The 26,369-nt window shown below is 40.8% G+C and overlaps 1 protein-coding gene across 1 annotated transcript in view; it reads right to left on the bottom strand.

Annotated features, from left to right (window-relative positions):
* Ush2a (usherin) overlaps positions 1 to 26,369 on the bottom strand; it is a 681,657-nt gene that overhangs the window by 518,257 nt on the left and 137,031 nt on the right. The window contains exons 13-14 of the mRNA XM_034512972.2: positions 23,490 to 24,131; positions 6,155 to 6,338 (exon numbers count right to left, since the gene is read on the bottom strand). Of these exons, the coding sequence (XP_034368863.1) occupies positions 6,155 to 6,338; positions 23,490 to 24,131 (826 nt within the window). The remainder of the gene's footprint in view (positions 1 to 6,154; positions 6,339 to 23,489; positions 24,132 to 26,369) is intronic.

The following is a 26,369-nucleotide window of genomic DNA, read 5'->3' as shown; positions in this document are numbered from 1 at the left end:
ATATGGGAGTTACATTTAAAAAAAATTAATGGGAGAGGGTACCAGGGGAACTTGAGGTGCCTTAACTCTGGGAAGCAATCACTCACAGTCTACCTGAGGGTGATACCAGGAAGTTCCTGTGCCCAGTACAGCGGTGAGCCAGGAGTGGCTCACTTTGATTTTTTTCTTCCTCTTTGTTTTAGAGTTAGATAAATGTGATACACATCCCTTGCTTTATTGATTTTTTTTTTTTTTTACTCTTGACAACGTTTTCTTGCTTCCTTGTTTCAGGGCTGGTTAAACCAGAAGCAAATGAAGCAATGCTTTCACCCGGATCAGCTCTTGGAAGAACAAAGACACCTTTCTCTGACTGGTACACTTGGAAGGTGGAACATGAGCTTGAAAGCTGGCAAAGGCTTTTCTAGAGTGGTCCCAGGATGCCGTGATTGACAGGTGCGGCTCTCTTGGCTCTCTGCACTTTAGGGTCAGTGTCTATATTAGTTTGTTGATTTAGTTCTTTGGGGTTATCTTTAAAGGATAGTAAAAGTAAACCAAGAAAACTGCCACCACAAAACCCAGAGGGCATTGCTCTCCTCAACAAATGTCACAAAGAAAAGACAGGGATGGAAAGAGTCCTCAGAATGGGAAAGGCGCCTGTGATGAGGATGTCACAGACCTTTCCGATGTGATGAGAAACACAGCATGCTTCTACACCTGACTGGCTTGGAGACAGAACAGGTCACTGTAGACATTAGGAATTAATACGTTTATATTAGCAACCACCTACCATAGTGACACCAAATGAGTTTTTAAATTTGCATTTCTAAACATCAAGGCACAATTGTTTCCTATACTGTATATCCACATACATCTAGACCATAAATGAGCTTTTTAGAGAAATTTAAAAAAAAATTCTTTTAGTTTCTCTCAGGTAGGGTGGCATGTAGCCCAGGCTTGCCTTGACCTTACTACATAGCAGAGGATGGCTTGGGTTGATTTTAATCATCCTTGACTCACTTGCTCCTCTCTCTCCAAGTGGTAGAATTATAGAGATCTTCCACCATAGTTACAGGATAAGGCTTTTTTTTTTTTCTTATGCCATATAAGAACCCATATGGTTTAGTCCATTCTTCATTGTAAAAATAGATACTGTGGGTGAAGTGTAACGACAGCAAACAGAATTTAGCAGAGACATCCTAGAAGACCATCATTCAGAAAAGAAACGGGACTCGTAAACGGACGAGAGTCCATTTGTTTCTCACTCCATGATGAGCAAACATACACTGGAGCGATTCTTCTGGCACAGTTTGAAGTACTTTGCCCTCATGACCTTCATGAGAGAAGGTCTCTTCTCTAATGACTATCCATGTGAAAGTGAAGAGAGACAGCAGAATTCATCAGTGAAGCAGGAGGGTCAACTCACATCCCAAACAGCCCACGTGCCTGATTCCAGAAAGCACAAATGGATCCTGAAAAGCTCTTTCTTTCTTTTTAGTAAGCAAGAAGTGTTTTTGTTTGTGTGTTCCTGGAGTGTATATGTAGAACATATATATGAATGTGTGCCCATGTGCTGGTGTACAGTCAGATCCCAGGGTGAGATTCCTGGTGTCCAGCTCTGCCAGTCTCTAACCTATTCACTTGAGATGGGGCCTCTCGCAAAACTTGAAGCTAGATTGATGACATTAAGTTCCAGTGACTCTTCCATCTCCCTCCTCCAAAGCACTAGGTACAGGGAAACATATGAACATACCTGGCTCTGGAGGTTGGGACACATATCCTGATGTTTGCCCAGCAGGTGGTATTACATGATGAGCCAGGACTGGGAGCTTTAGTCTTTCTATGCTTTGCAGAGAAGCTTTGTTACAGGTAGCACTCTTACTTTCCACAGTTCTTTTTAGTGTTAGCATATGGATTGTGTCCTATAATGCTCAGACTAGGAGTTTGTAAGCCCTATTAAGACACCTTTTATTTAGAGAGAGACATACAAAGCTGTATGTCCCTTTAGTGAGGAAAATGAGGACACGTCATTTTTTATCGTTAAGATGAAATAATTGATGACCTAAAGAGGTGACCATATACTCAACAACAGTCATTCATTAAGTAATGTAGTGGCTGATGTCAAGGAGAGAGCTTAGTCACGGATGGGTGTGTTACATAGGAGCAAACAGCAAAACAGAGTTTGGAAACAAAGAGCAAAACAGAGTAGAGAGTTGGACACCAAAGGAAGAGTGCAGTCTACTTATTATGACAATTAAGTCAAAGATAACATTGAAAAGAGGATGAGTCATGAGTAGCAAACAGAAGTCAGCCTTTCAAGTGTCTTTGACTGAAGCATCCCATGACCTGGTGTGTCTAACCCATCTCACCCAATCTTGTCTCCCTTCAGTCTGGATATAAAAGGAGTCATCCATGGCTCCCCTCACTTTTCAGAGACAATTAAAGATCCTGGAGGTAGGTACGTGTGTGTGGTGTGTGTGTGTGTGTGTGTGTGTGTGTGTGTGTGTGTGTATGTGTGTATGTATGTGTGTGTATGTGTGTGTATGTATGTGTATGTATGTGTGTGTATGTGTGTGTATGTGTGTGTATGTGTGTATGTCTGTTTGTGTGTGTATGTGTATGTATCTGTAAAACATTAGCATTTCAAGTGTTGTGTATCAAGTCAACTTTCAAATTAGATTTGAATTAGACATTATAAAAAACAAACTACTTTTCTCTTGGGGCTTTTTTTTTTTTTTTCTAGTTTAGAAATGATAACCACAGGGGCTCTATGAACAAGAGACTGGTTTGGGGACTGATTGTCCCTGTCTCTTTTGACACATACCTCTTTCCTCACTTACAGTCTAAGAGGAGCTGATACTGGCCTGGCACAGCAGACTACATACTCTGACCTCACCTATGTTCAGAGACAATCTCTCAGTATGCCTCCCATGAAGTCCGGGATGACCTTCCACTTGGGGAAACACTTTTAAGCTTTTATCCATGACCTCTGTCCTCCCTGGGAGTCTTTCCTACTAACAGTTCCACATGTTAGTTAGAGCTCAGGTTCACATCTATGGCAGCAAAGTTTTTATTTCCTATGTAGCCCGTGGGAATCTTGCCTGCTTCCTCCTCCTGGAATCTTTCAGGCTTCTGGGTGATACTTTACACTGATGATAAGGGAGCCCACTTTATTGTTTTGTTATCCTAACCAGGCCCCAAACTCTGATAAACTTTAGGAGTGTCAGATAGACTGTATAGTAATACCTTAGCTGGTCTAGCTTATCTTGGATAGGTCTCTTCCCATTCATATTTACCAGGCCTGAATCACGTATCAGTCTACCCATCTCCATAACTGCAGGTGATTCATGTGACCCTTCAACAAATATTCTAGATCCCTCTAGTATGACTTAAGTATAAAACATCATGGGCACTTCTGTCTTGAGTTCCTCCAGGTCAACTCTATTCTCTAACAATCTTTCCTTAACTCTTGCTTACCTATTCTATTTCGGTATATACTTTGTCTTTGATAGAGATGAGAATTCCACAGATCATTTAGGAGACTAGGGATGTCATTCGGTGATAGAGCACTTGCTTAACATATGGAAGTCCATATGTTCTACCCTGATGCTACCGAAGTAATGAGTTTACTATTCCTTAGCTGTCTGTGTTACATGGGTTTGGTTATCATATGCACAAAGTGTGGCAGATGTGGAAAAGATGCAAAGAAATGAACAGGAAGAAGCAAAAAATATGCTTTTAAATGTAAGTGAGCACAAGAATGAAAAATCAGACAATAATGCTCAGGCCTTATAAAGTGGGAGAGGCCAAGGAGAGGAGCTGGTAATGAAGAAATGATGGCATATCTGTGCACAGCTTTATCCAGTCAAGAGGCATCTGTTAAGTTAAACAAGTGAAGAATTTGATAAATCAAGATTCATATGGGAAGATGGGGAGATGAAGGTGAGAAGGGACAGAAGGAACAGAAAACAAAACTTAGGAAGGGATCACACTCAAAATAGGCCAGTTTTACAAAGGTTGTTTTCCTCTATGACTAGATAGAAAGCAAGAATATATAAGAAGGCAGACACACTGGAGGAAGAGAGGCAATCTGGAGTCATTTCTTTCTGTTGCCGTTTCATCTACAAGTTGTTCAGGGAGCTGAAGTCAAAGGCGTCCACCACCATCTGAAGGGGCAGGAGACTAAGGTAGCAAGAAGTGCATGCAAGATGCAAGGCTATGGGTCCATTCAGCAGAAGTTCATCCTCAGTTAAGCCAGCCCAGGGCAGCAGCAAGGGGGTCACCTACAGAACTAACCTACAGCCCAGCAGAAGGAACAGAGCTTGAAAGCAAAACACAGATGGCTTTGTCCCAGGATAAAAGCAGAAGGTCACAAAGCTGGTCACATGATTGATCAATGTAGAACCAGGAATGGATAGCAGCATAAAAATTAAATGAAGCCTAGGAACAGGTTAAGTGGTGGTTCTGGGATGAGAGAGTTGGAACATGGTCATCTAGCCATAGCACAGCATTTCTGAAATCTTGAAGATTGGAGACACAGAAAGAATAGGCCAATGTTAGACATGGGAGAACTTCAGTAGAAATTGGGGCTTTCCATTGTTTGAGCATTAGAGATGAAAGGAAAGAAGTGTATTATCCCTGTATTAGCTTTGCATCGTTACAATGAATGCCCTAGACAATGTACATAAAGAAAGTCAAGGCTTCATTGGTTATTACCATTGTCGGTTGCTATGGTGACACATCATCATGACACATCATGTCAGGGGAGTGTTTGGGTAATGAAAAACACAGAGGAATAGGCTGAGGTTTCACATCTTCCTCAAGGACATTTCCCATTGGAATGACAACCTCTCACTGGGCCCTAACTGTTAAAAAGGAACCATATCCCAGAGGAACCAAGGTAGGACCAAGTCTTTAAAACCCAGGATTTCAGATCAAAAATATAGTGATACTCCAAGCACTCAATGAATGAAACTTGGAAGAATACATATGAAGGCACCATGAGTGGGAGAAAAATACTTTTCTGTTAAAGAATAGTGTGTAATTTTATTAAGGTCACTCTTTCTCTGAGTCAATATGAGTCAGATAGTATACAGAAATATTCAACTTAATCTGCATAAAACCAGTTATGAATCATCTTTCTTTAAATTCATACTTGTCTAGATCTTTCCCTTTCCTGAAATCGACCTATCATAGTTTGGCTCTGTTTTCTACACTTGGCCCTTTCATAGACCACATAATTTGACTATATTCAAAGTTTGAAAGACCTCAGTGCCTTCCAGTACTGCAGGCTCTACTGTCTTCTTTCTCTCTTTCTACTCCTCATTAGTTAATGTTAACAATTCAATCTACACTCTAACCCAGATACTCCATCTCCACTGCTAGCCAGCCATCCCGCAGAGTGACAAATGACAGCACACTCTTCTGTAAGCAGGTTTGGGTCCTGGAAGGAGCTGGGAGAGGAGGTGTGATGAGTGGCAATGGAGAGAGAAAGAAAGCTGGATTTTAGCTCACCAAAAGCAGTCTTGGATTTAAGAAAATTGAAGGGTGAAGATTGCGATAGACTCAAGGGAACAGTGTCTTTCTTTAAAAAAACATAAGTTGGGGGCAGGGGAAGGAGTTTGGATGACAAACTGCCTGCTGCAAAAAGCATCAGAACTTGAATTTGAGATTCAGAATCCATACACAAAAGCCAGGCATGGTGGCACACACTTATGTGTCTAGTAGGTCCTTCATTCAACCTGGTCTAATAGGCAAATTCCAAGCTAGCTGGAGACTCTTTATTACAAAGGCCAGCTCCTTGGAAAAATACCCAAAGTTGACCTCTGACTTCCATCTGTAGAAACATGTGCACATGCAGACACACACACACACACACACACACACACACACACGCAGACACACACACACACACCCTAAAAACAAATGAGACAAGATATCTCTTGGTCACTGAACAGAGTTTTTCAGTGACGATAGGAGAATATCAAAGTTCACGGGGACAGAATGGAGCAATAACCATTAAGCTTAGTAACCAAGATGTCAAGGGTTCAAAAATATATTACCCCAAAAATCATTTCTGTAGAAGTTATTGCTTGAAAATTGGCCAAGTTCTTGTTGAAAAGGAAAACTAAAGATAAAAATCTATAATGCTTTGTTATCTATGCAAATAAAGATTTACCTCCCTTTCTCGGCATCAAATCCAAAGTAATGGTCTTGACACTGTTGACAGCTCCTCCCCGTGGTGAAGGGATCTCGGCAAGAGCACTGCCCAGTGACACTATTACAGATGTGGCTCACAGCACCAGCTGTGTGGCATAAGCATGGCAGGCAGCCAGTGGCATTTCCAGGAGAACTGTAAAAGCCTAGAAATAAGAAAAAGATTTCATTTTCACTCTTGATTCAATCTTCTCTCAAAATGATAGTGTTTTGACAGCACACAAAACCAAAACAATCTCACGGGTCCTCTGAGCCTTACTATAACAGTGGCTAGAACTCTTCTTGATGAACATATTAATTCCAAATAAAAACAACCATTCAGTGACCTACATGAAAATTTAGTGTAGGGGCTGGGGAGGTTGCTCAATGTTTAGAACACTTGCTGCTCTTAAAGAAGCCTTCAGTTCGGTTCCAAGTACTCACATGCGATTTACAACTGTCTCAAGCTCCAGTTCCAGGAGATCCGAGACCATCTTTTGGCCTCGCTGGACACCAGGCACCTGAGTGATACACATGTATACATGCAGGCAAAACATTCATTCGCATTTAAAATGAATTAATTCACAATTTAAAATAATGTAGGCCTATTCGAAGTTCTTCACCTAAAACCTGGCCCTCTTCTATTCGGTTCCAAATAGTTACCGAACAGGAGGTGATGCATCCTGTATACCAGAGAGACATTTGATAAGAAAGTCAAATAAAATATAGGAGTCCCAGTTAACATTTAATTTAACAGTGATTTTGTAGTAAAAAAAAAAAAAGCACTTTACTCATTATAAGTGGTTATTATTTGAAACTTAAATGTAATCGATCATACATTTTAACATTGTTAAAATTTTCTCAACTCTTAAACTGTCTCCTTCATGCGTGATCTACATTTTGTTAATCATTGAGAACTATGAACAGTGTCTCCAGAGGATTTTTTCCCGTCCCACCACCCTGTGAAGGCTGCCACTCAGTTTTTCACGGTATGTACCAGGAACCAGTGCTTCAGGAGATTCGCAAACAGCACTCTGTCTAGATGCTATCGTGTCCTTTGGGCAGATTAGACAACAGAAGCTTAGGAAGCTTCACACCCCCACCCCCATCACACTGAACTAATGATTGCCACAAGCCAGTTGTAAGCAAAGGCTACCCAGCTCCAGAAGCCACTTGCCCACTGGCAAGCCCCGACCTCCTCTTGATCTACTCTCCACAGTGGAGTTTAAACCATCTTTCTTAAAGGATACTTTTAATGTCTCTTCCCTTTATTTATGACTTGTTTCCCTCAAGAAAAAATATAAATATTAGCCACATTTCTACCATGGTTCCCACTTTGGAATCAACCACCCCACCCCTCTGCCATCATTTCCCCACACAGAAGGCTGCAGAGCTGTTTTTCCTTTTCCTCTCTTCGTGACCCTTGAATGCCTTTCTGGGGGTGCAGGGGGCTGCTCTGTTCATGGCAATGGTTTCAATCTATCTCTTCTGCTCTATAAGCCAGGTCTCCTCAATTCTATGAACAAATTTCTCTAGGCCAATTCAGGCATGCCTCTGATAGCTTTCTCTGCATCCTGCTGATTCCCACCAGTGCCCAGAAACATGTAATTAATCTAATTTTCATCAGCCTGTCACCTGCATCAGGGTCAGAACCTCATCTGTATAACTCATCATTCTCTCTGCTACCCATAGTAGGCCTTCAGTAAACACTGATGAGTTAATAAGAATGGACTCAAGGAGTATGTGAGTTCCACAGGCACTGCACTCACAGAACATGCCCGCATGCATATAAACGTACAAGTGCATATGCTTGAACTATTCACACTACATACACACACACACCACACCACACATACCACCACACCATACCACACACAGACACACACACATACCACACCACATACACACATACTACACACAGACACAGACACACATACCACATACACCACACACACTACACACAGACACACACACACACACATACCACATAAACTACACATACCACACACACCACACCACACCATACCCCCATACACACTTTAAAGATTTTAGTTTTATTCCACAATCCACATCCTTTTCCTATGTCAAATGTAAAGAAAGAAAAGCAGGACTCACAATCACAGAAGAGTTCTTTAATGTCTTCTGGAGGCAGAACATGAATATCCACAATACAAAGTCAGAAAGGCTTTAGCCATTTGAATGAAATATAAAGGGTTATTGGTGTAGTGTGTATAGATGCATGTGTATACACACATGCACACATCTACTTGATATACACACAAGCACACACAAAATGTTACCAGGTATATTTAACTGAGACAACAGGAGGGAGGGATCACAGAAGCTGCCTATTGAGTAAAGTTATGGAAGATTAAATTGCAGTAATGTCACAATCATTAAACTTTGTGATATACTAGTCTTACTGAAGAGAATAAGTTGGACAACAAAGCTACCCCTCCCTGTGTTGTCTGTTGTACCAGGAAAAGTAGAGGATAACTCCTCAGGTGTCCCATACAGGGGAGGACCTAGTTACAAAGAAGTCATCATCCTAAAGTCGAAAACATCAGTCTGCTCTCTTCTGACACTAGCAATGATCTTAGACAGCTTCAAAAGCAGTAAAAATTGTGTTGTTTGTCAAGAGTGAATGAGACAATGGAAAGATCTCGAACACCCAGGCAGATGGCTCAGGGAGCGTTATAGTCATGATAATTTACAGCCAGAGTATATGACTTATTTCTCTATATGCATCCTTACATCCGTTTGCAGGAAAAGGTGATAGTCACAACAGCTAGTACCTGGCTTGTCATATGATCCAAGTCACACACTCTAAAGGCTTCTCTTTGGTCTCTGAGAAGGAGCATGTCCTTTCTTCGGAGCAAGGTACCTAGCTCCTTACACTCCTAAGGGTGGTATCATGAAGTCCTAACAGCTCTCCAGTTTGGATAGATGGCCCATTAGCATGGATACTTAGAATTCATTTGGAGTTATTGCAATAGCTTTGATCCATAGAGAATTCTCAACCAATAAAAGATCATTTTTACGAGAAATAATTTATTAGCTATGTTTGTATATATCAAAATGGGTGAGCATTTTGGTGTATAAGATTAGGTAGTTTATACCTTGGAGAGTAAGACACTGTACAGAAAACTGTCAGAAATGTAAGCAGAAGACAACCACAGAAGACAGTGTGAAGAGCACAAAGCGCCCATGGAGGCTACAGCAAAGAGCTCCCAGGAAGCAGGCATGGTGGTCGTCAGTGTGCAGAGACTAAAAGTTGAGGTCTCACCCACGCTGGAGGATCTAGTGAATGTGCCTCTTCTCAGGACTTGATTAGAAAGGTTAATCCCACCAGTATTTTAGTTGTCCTATTTTTAAGCAGTTCAATTAGGATGACGAAGGCAACTTCCTGCACACAGATTACTTGCTGCATCACCTGAAAGTGCCTAATTCTAGACCATTACCTCTCCTTTGATGGCTTCCAACTATAGAAAACGTTTCCCCTCCCCTCCTGCTTAAACTTCCACTCCTGAGTGTGGCTTAATTATAACTGACCTTAATTTCTTCTGCGACTCGATACTTCTCTGATCTCACTCCATTAGCTCAGCTTCATGGTCCTCATCTTCACATCTGTATCATGGTGATTTTTTTTTCTGAAACTGTTCTCCCTCATGAATGTCTTTCTGCTGCCTTCTTAAATACAGCCATCAGACGAATGTGCTAACTTTGTTTTATGTAGAGCTGAGAGTTCTTAGGCACAAACCAGCCTGGTAAAGCTTATCATTTCCTCTTGCATCTCAGCGAACTCATGGTCCTGAACAATGCAAACCTCAGGTAGAGGACGGTGTGTCTGGCTCCAAGAGAGTGGCCCTCATATACACTCATACACTGCTATATGCAAAAGGGCCCCAGAGAACCCCTGGAGTGCTGCATTATTACTGAGACTGGGGGCATCATCTCCTGTTGGGGCTATTTGCGCAGCACAGCACCTGTCCTGAGCATAAACGAGAGCCCATTTCCTAGCAATATCCCTCCTGGGGACCATGAACAACTAGGCTTTGCTAAGGTCCTGAAATGGGAGGAAGAAAACAAACTTAACCTCTGGGCCATGTTCAGAAAAAGAGGGCAGTGCTTGGCACGGCACTCATTATAGGCCATTAGGAGACAGTACCGCGAGCCTTAAACTATGGACAGGATGTTCATGGGAGGAATCTGTGGTGAGAAGGGCTGGATAATTAGGGTGTCTGAATGCAGTGCCAAGGGCTGTGATTTTCAAATCAGGATTCCAATGCTTCTCTTCATTTTAGTGTTTTTTTTTTTTTTAAATAAAAATAATGCTGACAGCATTTTCCATACTTTTGTCCCAATGTTCCAGGGTGTACAAATACAACACCCCTCATCCCAGTGTTATTTAGGGCAATTAGTGCTCTTATTAAGTTAGATATGGTGCAAATGCTCTGCATTTATTTCCTCTTTTGGCAACCATTCACTCCTCTGTTACCTTACAAGTGCTATACACGCTTAAAGCCCAGCTCAGATTTTCTCTATTAAATTATCTATGGCCCCATCCATGAAGAACTCACTATACTTTTCTATATTACATGCTTCTTGGGCTTATAGAAAGCCCAAAGCCTTTGTATGTTTGCAATTTTATGACTTAAAGGAGCCCGGGGCCCAGTATCTGGTACTATGTTAAATAGATGTGCCAACTGAATACTGGATACAGCAATGAAATGAATATATAGCTCAGTGGGTGGATGGAAGGATGGGTGGACAGCTGGATGGAAGGATGAATGGACAACTGGATGGAAGGATGGGTGGACAACTGGGTGGAAGGATGGGTGGACAACTGGATGGAAGGATGGGTGGACAACTGGGTGGAAGGATGGGTGGACAGCTGGATGGAAGGATGGGTGGACAACTGGGTGGAAGGATGAGTGGACAGCTGGATGAAAGGATGAATGGACAACTGGGTGGAAGGATGGGTGGGCAGCTGGATGGAAGGATGGGTGGACAGCTGGATGGAAGGATGGGTGGACAACTGGATGGAAGGGTGGGTGGACAGCTGGATGGAAGGATGGGTGGACAACTGGATGGAAGGGTGGGTGGACAGCTGGATGGAAGGGTGGGTGGACAGCTGAATGGAAGGATGAATGGACAACTGGGTGGAAGGATGAATGGACAACTGGGTGGAAGGATGGGTGGGCAGCTGGATGGAAGGATGGGTGGACAGCTGGATGGAAGGATGGGTGGACAGCTAGATGGAAGGATGGGTGGACAGTTGGATAAATGTCCCTTAAAGTATGAAAGTATTTTTCCCCAATAAAAGGAAAACAAAATGACCAATAGGAATTTGTGAGTCAAGAGTCACTGGTCAGAGTGGCCCAGCCTCGCAGGGAATGCGGAAAGGGATGTGTAAGTATCAACACAATAAAAATATGACTTTTGACAAATCATCCAATGGATCAAATGAGAGATGGAAAATGTTGCCCACCAAAAATCTCTTGCTTTTAGAACAAAGGGTGTGCTGGACACCAATGCCCCTAAACTTTCTACTGGACTTGTGTGTTTTACCCAAAGCTCAGCTTTCTTATCTGTGTGAGCATCTTTGAGTATGTAGGAAGGCTCTTAGAAGACTATTTTCTCTTCATTTTTTCCTTGTTTTTTAAAGATAGCATCTCACTATGTAGCCCTATCTGGCCAGCCAGTTACTATGTAGAGCAGGCTAGCCTGGAACTCACAGAGAAATGCCTGTCTCTGTTTTCTCAGTGGTAGGATTAAAAGCATGGGCCACCATGCCCAGTCATAGAATACTTTCTAAGCATCAAACACAAAAGTAATAAAAAAAATACAAATCATGAAATCTCTGATAAAATCAGGGAGATTAAAATGATTACACACTCATACATATTGTTATAACCCAAGTCAAATTTTTATATTATGTTTTCATTCTATTGCATTTCAGTATTTATCAAATCAATACTTCCAAGTATCTTCTCTATGGTATACAGATGATCTATAAATTCTTCCAACCTAGTTTATGTAGATAATCCCATTTCTAGAGTCTGCTATTCAGCTCTTCAGTCACTTACTCAGGCAGCCCACAACAGTGCTATTTCTTTCATGCCTATTACTTGAATTTTCCACAACAAGTGAGATATCCCAGGGCCTGAAGCAACAAGCCAGCATCACGTGTTGAAGGGAAGTTGAAGATGAGACGTTACAGATATTTGCAACTATATGTAATTTACAGCACCCTCAAGTGATGTTTAATGAATATTTAAGACAATTTTTTTTCCAGAAAAAGTCCCATAGTTGGGGGCATATTTTCAGTAGTCAGATTCTCAGGGACTTCTAAATGCTTCTTCTATTGTAAGATTCTACTTTCCTTTTTGCCTTACTAGGTGAGGAGAGAATAAATTCTCCATCATAGAAATATGCATATTACACGGGACTTCACAGCAAAGCTTCAAGGCAAAGCCAAGCACTTAGTAAATAGTCAGTAATTATTCTGCATTATCGTTACTGAAACTGTTATTATGAAGTCTCCACAGAATGAGATTTTTCTAAATGGAAGTTAAAATAACTCTTCCCTCCTTCCACATATTCGGAAGAGTGTACTCCAGGTTCTCCAAGGCAAGATTCATTTCCAGTCCTTTGTCATAGGAGAGGCGCTTAGCATGAGACTCAAGTCACTGGGAAAAATGCATTAACTCCAACTTTTTTTTTCTCACTAAGCACCAGGACACTGGTGTGATTAGATTCTCTATACCAACAGAGGCTCTAATTTTAAATAGAACATCAGCCACCTGATTCCAGTTCCATCAGCAGGGTCTTCATGAAATTCTGGTTTATGAGCCCATCACTTAGCCAGGAGGATACGCTTCCTAATGAACAAGATACTTTGTTTTACTCCCTAATCGTCTATGTGGCTTATAAAATAAAAGGCAAAAGCAAGTGCTGGAGAAAACATGAAGCATTGTTCTATTAGGACTCAACATGTCATGAGAAGTTGTTTCCATTATAAATTAAGCTTTATTGTATTTCAGAGCTGCAATGCCCTCAATAAAACCCCCTGTCTGCCTCTGGTTCTCAAGGACATGGGAGGGTCACTAGCCCAGGATGGCTTGATATCCTTCCCTGTCTTTCTCGGTCTGGCCTCTGATTAAGCACAGCTGCTGAATGGTACGAGGTCATCCAGAGCTGGAGAAAAAAAAAAACAGGGGAAACATGTTTAGTGCTGTATTTATTATTGTGGGTATGTGTACGTTCATCTTTATACACACACTACAAATAATTTTAAATTAAAGCATTTTAAAAATACTTAATGGAGGTTAAGCAGCATGTTTAACCCCTGCTCAAGTTATTGAATGGCGTATTAAAACCAACATGGCTCTAACGTGCCTTCCAGTGCACATTGCTGTGTTAACAAATTGCCTATAAATTTCAGCTGAATTAAGCCCATTCCTTGAATGTTCGTACTAAGGTTAGGTTAATAATACATGAGATTTCATTACACAAACCTTCCTCAGTGATGCTTTTTAAGAAAGTGGGGCAAGAATCTATGTGGAGTCTCTAGCCTGGGCCAATTTATATTTATAGTTACAGAAGAGAGGCGGGCTGGGATTCTCTCTCTGGGTCCTATTGCTTGCATGTGCCTATGTACCCCGGCGCTCTGTGTTATGTGATCTTGGACTCAAATCTGTCCTCAAAGAAGTAGAGGAGAGTAGAGACTGCTGCTATCAAACATGTGCACTTCGTAGAAAGGTTTGTATTCTCCCTGCAAGTGTCATCTTAGGAGATAAAAGCCAGAAGGCAAAGTTCAAAGTGGAAACTCTTAAGTCAGAAGATGGCAAAACCAACAGTCAGCCCAATTTCAGTTTTCCCCATTCTTATGGTGTGTGTGTATGAACACTACATCTTGTTTTCAAAATGCACAGGACTTGGGCTGTCATTCCTCCTTAAAGAGCAGGAAAGTGATCATCTGGAGGCACAAGGACATTTCCACAGGCCTTTGCTGTTCCCACGCCTAAAAATAGGCAAAGTCAACTGAGGTATTTTTATACATAATTACTCATTCAATAAATATTTATGGACAGCCACTTATGATGGTTCTATACCATATGCCTGAGAGATAGCATCGTATGATTTTGCAGAGTCACAGTAGCAGTAGTTGGCTGGGGAGACACTAACATAGTCAGGGAGCCTCTGGAAATTGCAGATCATGGTTCCAGGGAAGCCTGCCTACTTTGTGCTTCACTCTGGGGGAAAGCCAGTGGAGGGTGGGTTGACAAGACTTGGCGGACTTTGGGGGAGCACCTGTCTCTGCAATGGCATGGCCAGGAGTCCTTGAAGAAGGATAAAGCAGAGATTGAGAGAGTTTGGAATTTGCTTGGCTAGGACAGGAACAAGTAGCTTAGACTGGAGAGGAATGACCGGGAGTGTTAAGAAATGGTCAAACCGGAGTCACACTGTGAGGTAAAGCCCCCAGGACTGATTGTGATGGATGAGTCGGGAGCTCTGAGAGAAAGAGGAGTCAAGCCTGGTTATAATGATTTGACATGACAAGATTACAGCCCAGAAAATGCAGGGCAGCACTGTCAGTTAAACATGGTAGATTGAGCAATCTTTCTTTTCTAAAAAGTCCCCCAAATGAAATTATTTTTCTAAAGGGGGATAGCAGTCAATAACAGACATCTAAGAGAAAAAAAATAAGGATTTTCAGTAGAGAGTCCCACAATAAGCATATTGATCAAGCTCACGTAAACCCAAAAAGGAAAGGGCTTCAAAGCTTCAAAAATCTCTTCAGTCAGATATGAGGTTGGTTTATCCCTCCTGCAAGGGAGAGGTTGTTGGGCCCAAGAAAGAGGTTTTAGGAGAGAGGAAGCTTTAGCTGCAGAAGGAAACACAGACGAAAAGGCATTGGTAGAGGAAGTGTGGGTGTGGCATCCAACAGGAAGATCCTGGAAAGGATGCCTGTGACAGATAATTTTATTTCTCAACTTGGCCAGGCTTGTCATGCAGTTATCTGGTCAAAACCAGTCTAGATGTTACAATGAATCTATCAAGTAGATTTCCATAAAGCCAAAGAATGCTCATACCTAAACAAAAATGGTTCACTGAGCAGCAGAATTGCTAAGCAAAAAAAGTACACCAGCCTGAAAACGTCTGAAAAGAAAATACATACGAATGATAGAAACTCCTAGAAAGCTAGGGAAAGTAAAACACGACAAGACCACTAAAACAATGGTTTGCTATTTCTATGAAAATTGTTTGAAGCACAAGTAAAATTTTGCACACCTTTTTGTAGTTGGATATTCTCAAACAATAAAGACAACTCAGGAAATACAAAATACAATGACTTCATTCCTCATATTCTTTTAGGTGCCACTGGAGCATATGTTGGACCATTTAAAGAGATAAACCAAGACAAGCAAAGATAGAGACTTATGAAAACCCAGGACCCTACATGAGGCAAAGGTGAGGTGTGAAATCCAGCTGTGGGGCTGGAACTGAAGATTCTGCCCCAAAACAGAAGAGGAAGGTCAAGCACCTGAATTCTACAAACAGCAATATTCAAAGGAAAAGAACAAGTATGGTCAATCCTTTAAGTAGAAAAAGTGGCTAATGTCTTGAGTCACAGAATTTGGTTCTTAAAAATACCTAAACAATTTCTTTAAGGTGATGCAAAGGCAAATACTCTTTTTTTTCTCCTTCAAGAAAAGAAGTATAATGCATATATAGCTAGTCTAAAAGTAGATCTAAAGAGTCAAAGTAGTCATTTGTGAGCAGACAGAGCCACAGAAAAGAAGTGCTAGGATCCATATAGGGAGCTATGTACTCATGGGCTGACCAGAGATAGTTTCTAAAATTCAAAAACAGTCATCAGGATGATGAGTTGGCTCGGATGGTAAAGACACTTACTGCCAAGCCTGATGACCTGAATCCATCTCCAGAAAAGGAGAGGACTGACTCCCCAAAGTTGTCCTCAGACCTGTTAATGCACACTCTCTCACACATGCACACACCCAAATGTAATTAAAAAGTAGAAGAGTAACGTGGAACAATAAATGGACTATTTAAAAATACTAAATTTTAATAAGTATGAAAGGACTGACAGCCATGGGGCAGTTGAGTGTGGTGGAGCTAAAGCAGAGGACTTGGAGGGAGATTTACTCCTTTAAATCACAAGCCTTTGGCTTGTAAAATTGTGCCCATGAGAACCTTGATAAACACAAGATCAAATTAAAAGGGGAGAAGGTTCTGGGAAATCACTTTCCATCTTTGTTTTTTATCCAATCCTTCCCTGGTACCCTCAACCCTACCCCACCCTTGATCCTTGATCCTGCCTTGTACCTCCAACCTCAAAACCCACCCCAGCCATCTATTTGGAATTTAAATGATACCCATTGCTTATCCTTTAAGAGATTAACTCTTTTTTTCGATCTTTATTGAAATAGAGACGCCACAAAACTCCTTCCAAACGGGCGAGGACAACTGCTGCTGTCTTCTTTAAAGGAGGGCAGAGTGGGTATTACAGCCAGTGATGAAAAAATAACACTCATGTTTAAAGCATTTCTATATTTGGTTTACTCTGTGCCTACTTAATTTCTTAGAGCATCAGTGTCTTTGGGACAAGGGCTAACTAATTCAGCTAGTGTGTGTCTAATATCTTATGCATTGAGGATGCTTGGTCAGGAGTTTCCTTAGCTGGAGAGCCTGAGAAATACTCAGGAGTTGTATCAATAACCAGAGTAGCTGATTGGGCTGTTCTCTGAATTGAGCACTCTTAATCTTAAATAAGGAAAACTGGAAACAGTAAAGGAAGACTAAGAAATACAATGACAAACTCAGTCTGCTGCTCCTCTGCACAAGGCAGTTTCTACTTCTACTGAGATCACCCCTCAGTGAGTTTTACGGGCATAGTCCGACGCCTGTTCAATTTGCCATCCCGAGACTTTTAAACATTCAGAACAGTTGGTGACACTGAGGAAGGGTGTGAAATATAGGGCTAGAGAATGGAGCAGCCCTGCATCCCTGCAGAGCATCACTGTAACGTGGACGTTATGTACGCATTTGTAGCTAAGCTTCCTACCACTTCCCCGTCATCTGACACTCAGTGAAAGCTCTACTCAGCAGTGCAAATACAATATTATTTGATTGGTCTAAGATATCTACAGTAGCCAAGGTCAAAAGTCTTCTCAGTAGAGGGAGGATTTATCAGTATAAGAAACTGTACTGCTTGGTGTTGTATTACGATTTCATTCCAGAGTTTACAATCCTGGGTCAGTATCTCCAGATGCCTGAGGAGGAGACCTCATGCTAAGAAGCATGTGAGTGAGACAGATGTGGGATTATTATCAGAGCACTAGGAAATATATGGAAAAAAAACCCAAAAAATCTAATGAGAGTTTATGTTCATGTATCATCCCCTCAGTGCCCCACTGACCTTTAGCATCTTTGGGTAATTATTTCAAATTTCACCAATCATAGAGCCATGTTAAAAGTGGCAAACTCATTGTTGCTGGAGTATTCCCTAAAGAGTTAGCAGATGGACTACAACCAAGTTTGTTATTTTCTAATTATCCGTCCATGTCTTTTCCATTTTTATAACAGGGGATCATGTGTTTAATACAAGTACATGTATGTACACAGGTTCACTTTGGAAGCCTCTCTTACAGCTAGCTCTTTTGCAAAGCAGTCTTGACTAAAGGACTGGGAGTAGAAGAGAGCAGCAGTGGGCACCATTCATGTACTTAGAAACAGTACTGCCTACCACTGAGTAGAAATGGATTCCAGAAGAAGCTCGGAGCTGTCCAGATGGTGACCACTAACAAGTCAACAGCTACAAGAACTGGGTCTCCTAATCACATCTTCTCACTATCTAGCTACTGCTTTTCCCACTAAATTATCATGATATGAGGTTGGCATTCTGTTGTAAATTTAATTAATTGATGAATTATATATATATATGCATACACATATAATTTGTTTGTATATCTATGCACCACAAACACATGTTTGTACCTATAGAGTACAGGTGAGGGACTCTGATCCCTTGAAACTGGAATTATGGATGGTTGTGAGCCACCTTGTGGGTACTGGGAATTGAACCAGAGTCCTCTGTAAGAACTACAGAGTCTCTGCACTACTTAGAAATCTTTCTAGCGAGGAGGTTGACATTCTTAACAACACAAGCATTCTCATTGTAGTGCTACCTTCACCTACTCCATTTTTGCATCAAGTTCTGATTTAAATTTAATTCAACCTTTAAAAAACTGATACACAATAACATATATGGGATATGTGTGTGTGTATGTGTGTGTGTGTGTGTGTGTGTGTGTGTGTGTGTGTGTGTGTCTGTGTGTCTGTGTGTCTGTGTGTGTGTATGTGCATGGGTCTGTGTGTGTGTGTTTTCTGGACATGACAGGACTACTACATTATGAGTTCACAGCAGTTGTGGTTGCCTGTACAAGACCTGTACACGAACAAGCCAGTTATCATCTAGCATGGCATGAGCAGCAGCTCAAGAGTCCTTACCCTTAACTGAGGGTTAATGGACAGCTGGTGGCTTTCAGAGGAAGGGACATCAGTTCTTTTTAAGGGTGTGGCTTCTGTAGGTCAGCCACATGAGACTGGATGATCATGCACCCAGAAGAATATATACAACACAAATTAGAGTTGATGGGTTATTTAAATTTAAAAAAAAGAGAGAGGAAGTTAGGGTGGTAGGGATGTGTGAGTAGAAACAAGAGGAATTAAGGGGAGAAAAGTGGGGAGAATATGAGAAAAATATTGCATAATAATTTCAAAAATTAATTTAAAATATTAATTAAAAAACTAAAACTAAACAAAGATGCCTTTCTTCCTAGTCCTTTAGAAGTATTCAAGTCATTGCATATTCACTACACTCCTCAGAAGCATGCCAAAACTTCTTAGGATCCAGTTAATTTTCTCCATCTTCCTATCGCTCCCAGTGTCTGTTACCTATCCCCCACCCTATGCTTATGTGATCCCAACTTCTCCACATCCCACATAAGGGTGAGTTCACACAGTACCTGCTATTCTGAGCCTGGCTTATTTCAGTTAACACCCGACCTCCAGGTCTACGAAGGTTGTCTCAAGTTACAGGATCCCATTGTCTTTACCATAAATTGATGGCTAGATAAATCAAGTGGTATTTATACACAAAGGAATTGCTTCCTCCTCTTAAATAGATCCATACAACTTTCATAAAAAGAAGTAATGTAACAAAGGTACTTGGAATGAGAGTGTAACATGATTTTTTTGAACTTCTTTCGAGACTCAAATAATAAACAGTGCATGAAATAAATGTTAGCACATTTTTAAAATTACCTTATGATTGCATATTTATAGAGGTTTGAATGAACTCACCTTTTAAAACATTGATGCTTAATGTTTAGAAAATATTTCTGGTTCACTAAATGTACAATGGGGAGTAAGGCAGTCTTTTAAATGAGAACTTTTATTGGAAGAAATCAACCAATCCTACACATGCTGAATACACAGCTCTGTTTCAATCTAGATATAAAAGAAATAAGTTGATACTTGGTAACCAGCAGTCTGGGTAATGGCAAAAGTACCCTATACCGGCCGGTCATGGAAATACCAAGAAGAATGAACCAAAGCATGAAGATAGACAGAAATTGGGAGCTGCGGAGATGCCACACAAGTACGAAGACTTAAGTTCGATTCAGTAAAATGCAAGTTAAAAAGCTGTGTGTGGTAGCATGTACCTGTAATTCAGTACTAGGGACATAGAGATAGAAATATCTTTGGGGCTAGTCATCCAGTCCCCTACCCTGCATATACCAGCACTAAAATCAGAACCAGAGTAGCTGAGTTGCCTGAAAGGGGTGTTTGAGTTGGAAAAGGTCAGCAAAGGTGAGGTTCTTGTAATGACTATTCCTGGTTGTCAGCTTGACTATATCTGGAATGAACTACAATCCAGAATTGGAGGGTCACCTGTGATCCTGATCTAGAGGCTGGAAGACACAAGTTTCTGACATACATCTTGGCATGAAGATCTTGAGGCACAGTGGCCATGAAAAGCTTAGGTTTGGGAAAGGTAGTACATGCCTTTAATCCCAGGAGAGTAAGGCAAGGGGATTTCTGAGTTCAATGTCAGCCTGGGACAAAACAAGTCCCAGATCCAGGCATGGTGGTACATACCTTTAATCTGGGCCACACCTTCTGCTGGAGGCCTACATAAGGACATTGGAAGAAGGAAGATTCACTCTTCTGCTTGTATTTACTTGCTAACATGTCTGTTGGAACCTAGTTCTACAGAAGACCATCGGAAATAACTAGCCTTGTAGGACTGAGTAACTACTGGATCCTTGAACTTTTAATTCACAGCTGACCATTGTTGGAGAGTTGGACTGCAGACTGTAAGTCATCAACAAGTTCCCTTACTATATAGTGACATTCCATAAATTCCGTGACTCTAGAGAACCCTGACTAACACAGTTTCTTTTGTTATACATGACTGCAAGGCACTTTGGGAGCACTCCATTGCAGAGACATCGTGAAGTCAAACAGCAGAAGGATGGAAACAATGGTCACCCTGGTTATGATCAAGATGGAAAGAAGTGTAAGACCAGAGACGTTCTGTCTAAGAAGGACCAGGATGTGGCAGAAGTCCATGGTGCACAGAGAAAAAAAACGCATTTTCTTTCATCTGGTTTAGCTGTTGCTTATTTTTTCTCTATGTCTGCATTGACACAACACACAGAAACACTCAGAAGACTACAGTCAGAGTGATTAAGAATGCCCAGATATCTGGATGATGCAACAGACCTTCATCAATAAAGAAGGTTTTATTTCAGAGTTTCATCCAAAATTAGAAAAGCTGTTTAAAATAGGTGACATGCACAGTGTATGCACGATTCAATCAGAATGAAACATTCAATTTTTACTAGAAGATACATAAAGCAAAATACGTATCATTAGACCTATTGGAACCCCTTTACTATTGAAAAACAAGGATGCAGAATCCTGGTTATTATTCACCATGCGGGAGAAGACTGTACCCTGAAAATTAGATAACTTTTTAAAGACAAACTTTTTTTTTTTAAAGAAAGAACACAAAATCAGTTCATGAGAACAAAACCTCAGCAGACAGCAAATTTGAGAGGTTGCTCAAGGGAAAAAGACACAGAAGTAGCAGCTGTGTTCAGCCTGTTGGCCTGGCTCTCCACAATGCTCTTACTTCCTGGGGACACTCACTCCTTACACCAAGTTAAAACAGGTTCCTGGATACATACACTGATCATATGAGATGTCCTGACATCTCTGGCCATGCTGAATTAGCTCAAGGGTGCACAGCCTGTCAAAAGGAAGCAAATGAGAGTGACTTCCCACAGCTTGAAACTGTAAAAGGCAGGTAGTTTCTAAGTCCATCTGCATAACTGAGTATAGAATCATAAGCATCATCAGGAACACATGGTGGCCAAACATCCATAGATGGAGGAGAGCAGGGAAGTTTCTTTGTGTGGGAGAAGGAAGAATATAAATGTTGTAGCCTTGGGGGGGGGAGGTGTGAAGATGGAGAGAGTTTTTTTTTTTTTACTCAGTTTTACTGCTACATAGTTTCTCTTTTTCTCTTTTCTTTCTCTCTCTCTTTATCTCTTTCTTTCTCTCTTTCTCTCTCTCTCTCTCTCTTTCTCTCTCTCTCTCTCTCTCTCTCTCTCTCTCTCTCTCTCTCTCTCTCTCTCTCTTTCTTTCTGGTTTTACAAGACAGGGTTTCTCTGTGTAGCCCTGGCTGTCCTGGAACTTACTCTGTAGACCAGGCTGGCCTTGAACTCAGAAATCTGCCTGCCTCTGCCTCCTAAGTGCTGGGATTAAAGGCTAAAGGCGTGGGCCACCACTGCCTGGCATGCAAAAGTTTCTTAAAGTGACATTTCCTAGATTTACTTGTATGTATCAATGAATTTTGAAAACTAGTAATTATGTAGCTACTCATACAGTAAAATTTTAAATGATACAACCTATCTGAAACTCTCCTAGTGTCTCTTTCTAATCAGTCCTCTTCCATACGGCTCAATTCCTGCTAACCACTGATTTTAGCTTTGTTCTTATAATTTTATATTTTTCTGGCTTTCAAGTTCATGGAATCATGAATTAAGCAGCTTTACCCATTTGTTTTTCTCTCATAGGAGTAAGAACACTATATTTGCATCATGCGTACTGCACACCCCTCTTCTTCCATTTCAAGTTGACTCCAAGCCCCTTTTGAATTCATGATCACTCTCTTTGCTGGCAAGATATTCCCAGCGGTGAAATAAGGGCACTTATGTATTAGAAGTAACCAACAGTTACCTCTCTGGACTTAAGGCCAGCTCAATAGGAGACAACTTTTGCCTGTTACTATAAACGTAGCCAAGGACCCATGGCTACAGTGTCATAGACCCCAGAGAAGAACCAACTCCTGTAACGTTTCTAAATCAATATAGCTTCAACTGTTAAAAAAAAATTGATCAACGTATTATAAAGTATTATTTGAATTAAAATTATTTTAAAAAGCAAAGGTCTTTACTCCTACCAGGAAACAAATAAAAGTATGGGCTTCTACACAGTGAGATCAGACAACCATCCATTTAATTATATGATGGCATTTACAAGTAATCCTAGATGTATCCTTATGATGACAGAGTGTACATTTTGTTCTTTAATAATATTTTTGCAAGCCACTTTATTTAGAAATTTGATCCATCATCTAGATAATTTATATTGTACAGATCATTAGGTCAAATTCTCCGTTTTTTTTTTAAACAAAATAATAATCCCTTTTCTCAGTTACCTATCTTTTAACTGATTAAAAATGTATCCACTTCAAGATAAGGAATTATAGCATGTGCTGGGCAGTGGTGGCGTGCGCCTTTAATCCCAGCACTTGGGAGGCAGAGGCAGGTGGATTTCTGAGTTTGAGGCCAGCCTGGTCTACAGAGTGAGTTCCAGGACAGCCAGGGCTACACAGAGAGACCCTCTCTCAAAAATCCAAAAAACCAAACCAAACCAAACCAACCAAACAAACAAAACCAACCAACCAAACAAACAAACAACCAAACAAAAACAAAGGAATTATAGCATGCCTCTATCAGGAAGTACATTTGATTCCTCTAAAGCGCCCCCCTTCCCCACCAACAGCAAATGCACAGACAAGACAGTCTCAAGCAGGTAAATAGCTCGGTGTGGATGGCATAAATGCAGAAATGGTGTTAAACCTCCATTCTTTATAAGCTGCAACTGGAAACAGAGGGGTTGCCTGCAGTCACTGAATTGACAGGAGCCTCTCTTACCTGGCTGACACCGCTCACACCTTCTTCCTTGTCGACGAGGTAGACATAGGCACTGGCCACTGATGGGGTCACAAATGCTTCCAGGTAATGTCCCCAAGGAGTCACACTCGCACGCCTGACACCCTTGAGGATTGCTCATTGTCAAATTGAACCTGTGAGGCTTGCACTGGTGGCAACGCAGACCAGTTACCCCTAATTTGCAAGGACACTGCCCAGTTGACTTGTCACACAGTAGAGAGCCATTTACCGTCCCCGTCTTCTCACAGTTACAAGGCAAACAGAGGTAAGAATCATTCTGATGTAGGTTGAAGTATCCTTCCTTACACTGACTACATTGTCTCCCTCCAACGTTGGGCTTACAAATGCACTGCCCTGTCTCAGCGTCACAGACGGTCCCAGGCTGGGAGCCAGCCCTGCTGCAGTCACAAACCTTACACACACTCCAGGGCAACCCATAAAAGTGTTCTCTGCAAGTGTCACACTTAAGTCCTTCAGCTTCCTTCTTGCATGCACACTGCCCAGAAAGCGGATTGCAGAGTTGGTTCACCGAGCCATGGAGGTTACATTGGCAGGGCTCGCATCCGTCACCATTAAAACTCCGGAGAAATTTAAATCCAAAATTGCAGCGATTGCATCTAAGCCCTGGAAACAAAACACATTTGAAAGGGTGAAGGGAGAAAGGATAGAGTCATTGAAGAGGGCTGAAGATTAAACATCAAACACAGATCCTACCACAAGGTGTACTACTCCAGGATGGCCATATATGCAAAATGCTTTGGCAATACTGATTAAGCTCTGTCAAGTGAGTGGTAAGCAGGGTACTCTGTGGAATTTAATTGCTAATCAATGCAACATAGAATGCAGGATGTAAGTATTACTTCTGTTGCATGCATGGGGACTTTTACCCACTTTCACAAACATCAGAACTATTTTCGAATAATAAAAAATGCATATGACCCCTCAAGTAACTTTTCTAAAAATCAAAACTGCCTGAAAAGAACTAATAAGATTTTGCTAAAAGGATAAGTAGAGTACAAAATACCAGCTAGACGGAATAAACAGGATCCAGAAGTCACTTCTCTATCAATGTGGCTAGAATCTCAATGGTAAACTGTTTTAAAGTGTACACTCAAAAACTGGTAAAAGACTAAACCTTAATATTCCTTACTGCAAATATGTTAAGCATGTAGACGGTGGAAGTGCCAATTGCCTTGAAGCAATCATTTCATGAATTGTCTGCATGCCAAAGTGCCATGTTGAATCCAGTAAATACACCAAATTTGTATTTGTTTACTATATCTTTTAGAACCGGGAGAGAAACAAAAATAAAACATTGGTCAGATAACTGTTTTTGTGATAGCAAGAGGCACGTTTACATTCAGCTGTTAAAAATTAAATAATTCACCTAAATATAACTTATCCAGAGTAATTTTTATTTTAATCCTTTGTAGGGCCCTATATTTTATCATTTTCAATTAATATAAATTATGCTTGCCTTGGCTCATAAAGCAATCTCAGTGCTTGTCAAATCATGTGATCCAAACACACCTGTTCAAGCACGGAGCGAGCGCAGACCCTTATGTTACTCCTTTTCAGAGGAGCACGTACATGCATTTTACAAATGGAGAAGAATGTTTTGTCACTGAAACTTAAACCTCTGACAACTCAGCTTAGTCTCAAAAAAAGACGCAGCCATGGAAAGGGATTTGGAAGAATGCACCAGTGTGATGTTTAGATGCAAAGTTTTTTCCTTTATAACTGTGCAGGCTTTAATATATCTGTGAACGGAAATACCTGCCCTGACCACATCGAATCAATTGAGACATCTATTTCCAACCATAATTGTATAATTGTAATAAAAAAATCAGTCCTAAAACCAAGAGTCAAATACACATTCAGGTACTGATATGGAGAAAAGTAGCCCTAAGCTGGAAGAAAATGCGTAATATGTCTGTATATGGACAAAAATTCATTCAAACTCCAGTGGAAGGCAAGTTCTTTAACAATGATGAATGGCTCACCTAAGGCATATCATTTAATTTCAATAAGGAAAATAAAAAAGGGCCGCGATTGCTGCAAATTTTAAAAATAACTGTATTGTTAACAAGAATTATGACTCATTTTGAACTATTAAAATCGGTCTACATGGATTCATATCAGATCAGTTTTAAAAATATGCACAGCGCTTATTTGCATATGCCGTACATATTCCTGACAGGTAATCTATTCCTAACGATACTCGCAGAGGCCTACAGGGCATCACACTCGGAGCTAACAAGTGCAGGCGAGTTAGCACACTTGGCATTTAACTCACAGTCTTCCCTTTTTATTCTAGATGAATGACCTACTTTAATAAAATTATTGGTGGTAATGTATTTTACTGGTGATGGAATCATTAGTAAGATTTAACACTTTTGTTAACTCAAACAGTTTGCTCCTTGAAACAAATACAACACACCCTTGTATTTTCCAGGGGGGAGGGGGTTGTTTTTTCTTATTAACAAGGTAATCTTCGGCAAGGACGACTGCTAATCCTATTAGGAAAATATATATTCACGTCAAGTGCGCGATTTTATTAAAAGTATTTCACTTGTGGAGATTTGCTCTGGAAATCACCATTTACAGTATTGTTAAACGGATGATTTAATCTTTAGAAAATACATATTTATACTTTCCTGCAGAACACTTTGTAGCACGAGTAAATGACAAGGACTGCAATGAATTATAAGTAATTAAAACTTCTTTGTTTTGCAAGCTGTGGGATCAAACTACAACAGGACACGTGTCACAGAAATAGAGAAGGCACCACTCCATTGTGTACAAAGGCACTGCTTAACTTGTGTTTTCATATCCTGAATTTAAAACATGTCTCTTACCTAA

This window comes from Arvicanthis niloticus, chromosome 10 (genome assembly GCF_011762505.2).
Source record: "Arvicanthis niloticus isolate mArvNil1 chromosome 10, mArvNil1.pat.X, whole genome shotgun sequence".
NCBI classification, from domain to species: Eukaryota; Metazoa; Chordata; class Mammalia; order Rodentia; family Muridae; genus Arvicanthis; species Arvicanthis niloticus.
This window is presented reverse-complemented; position numbering and strand designations above follow the sequence as displayed.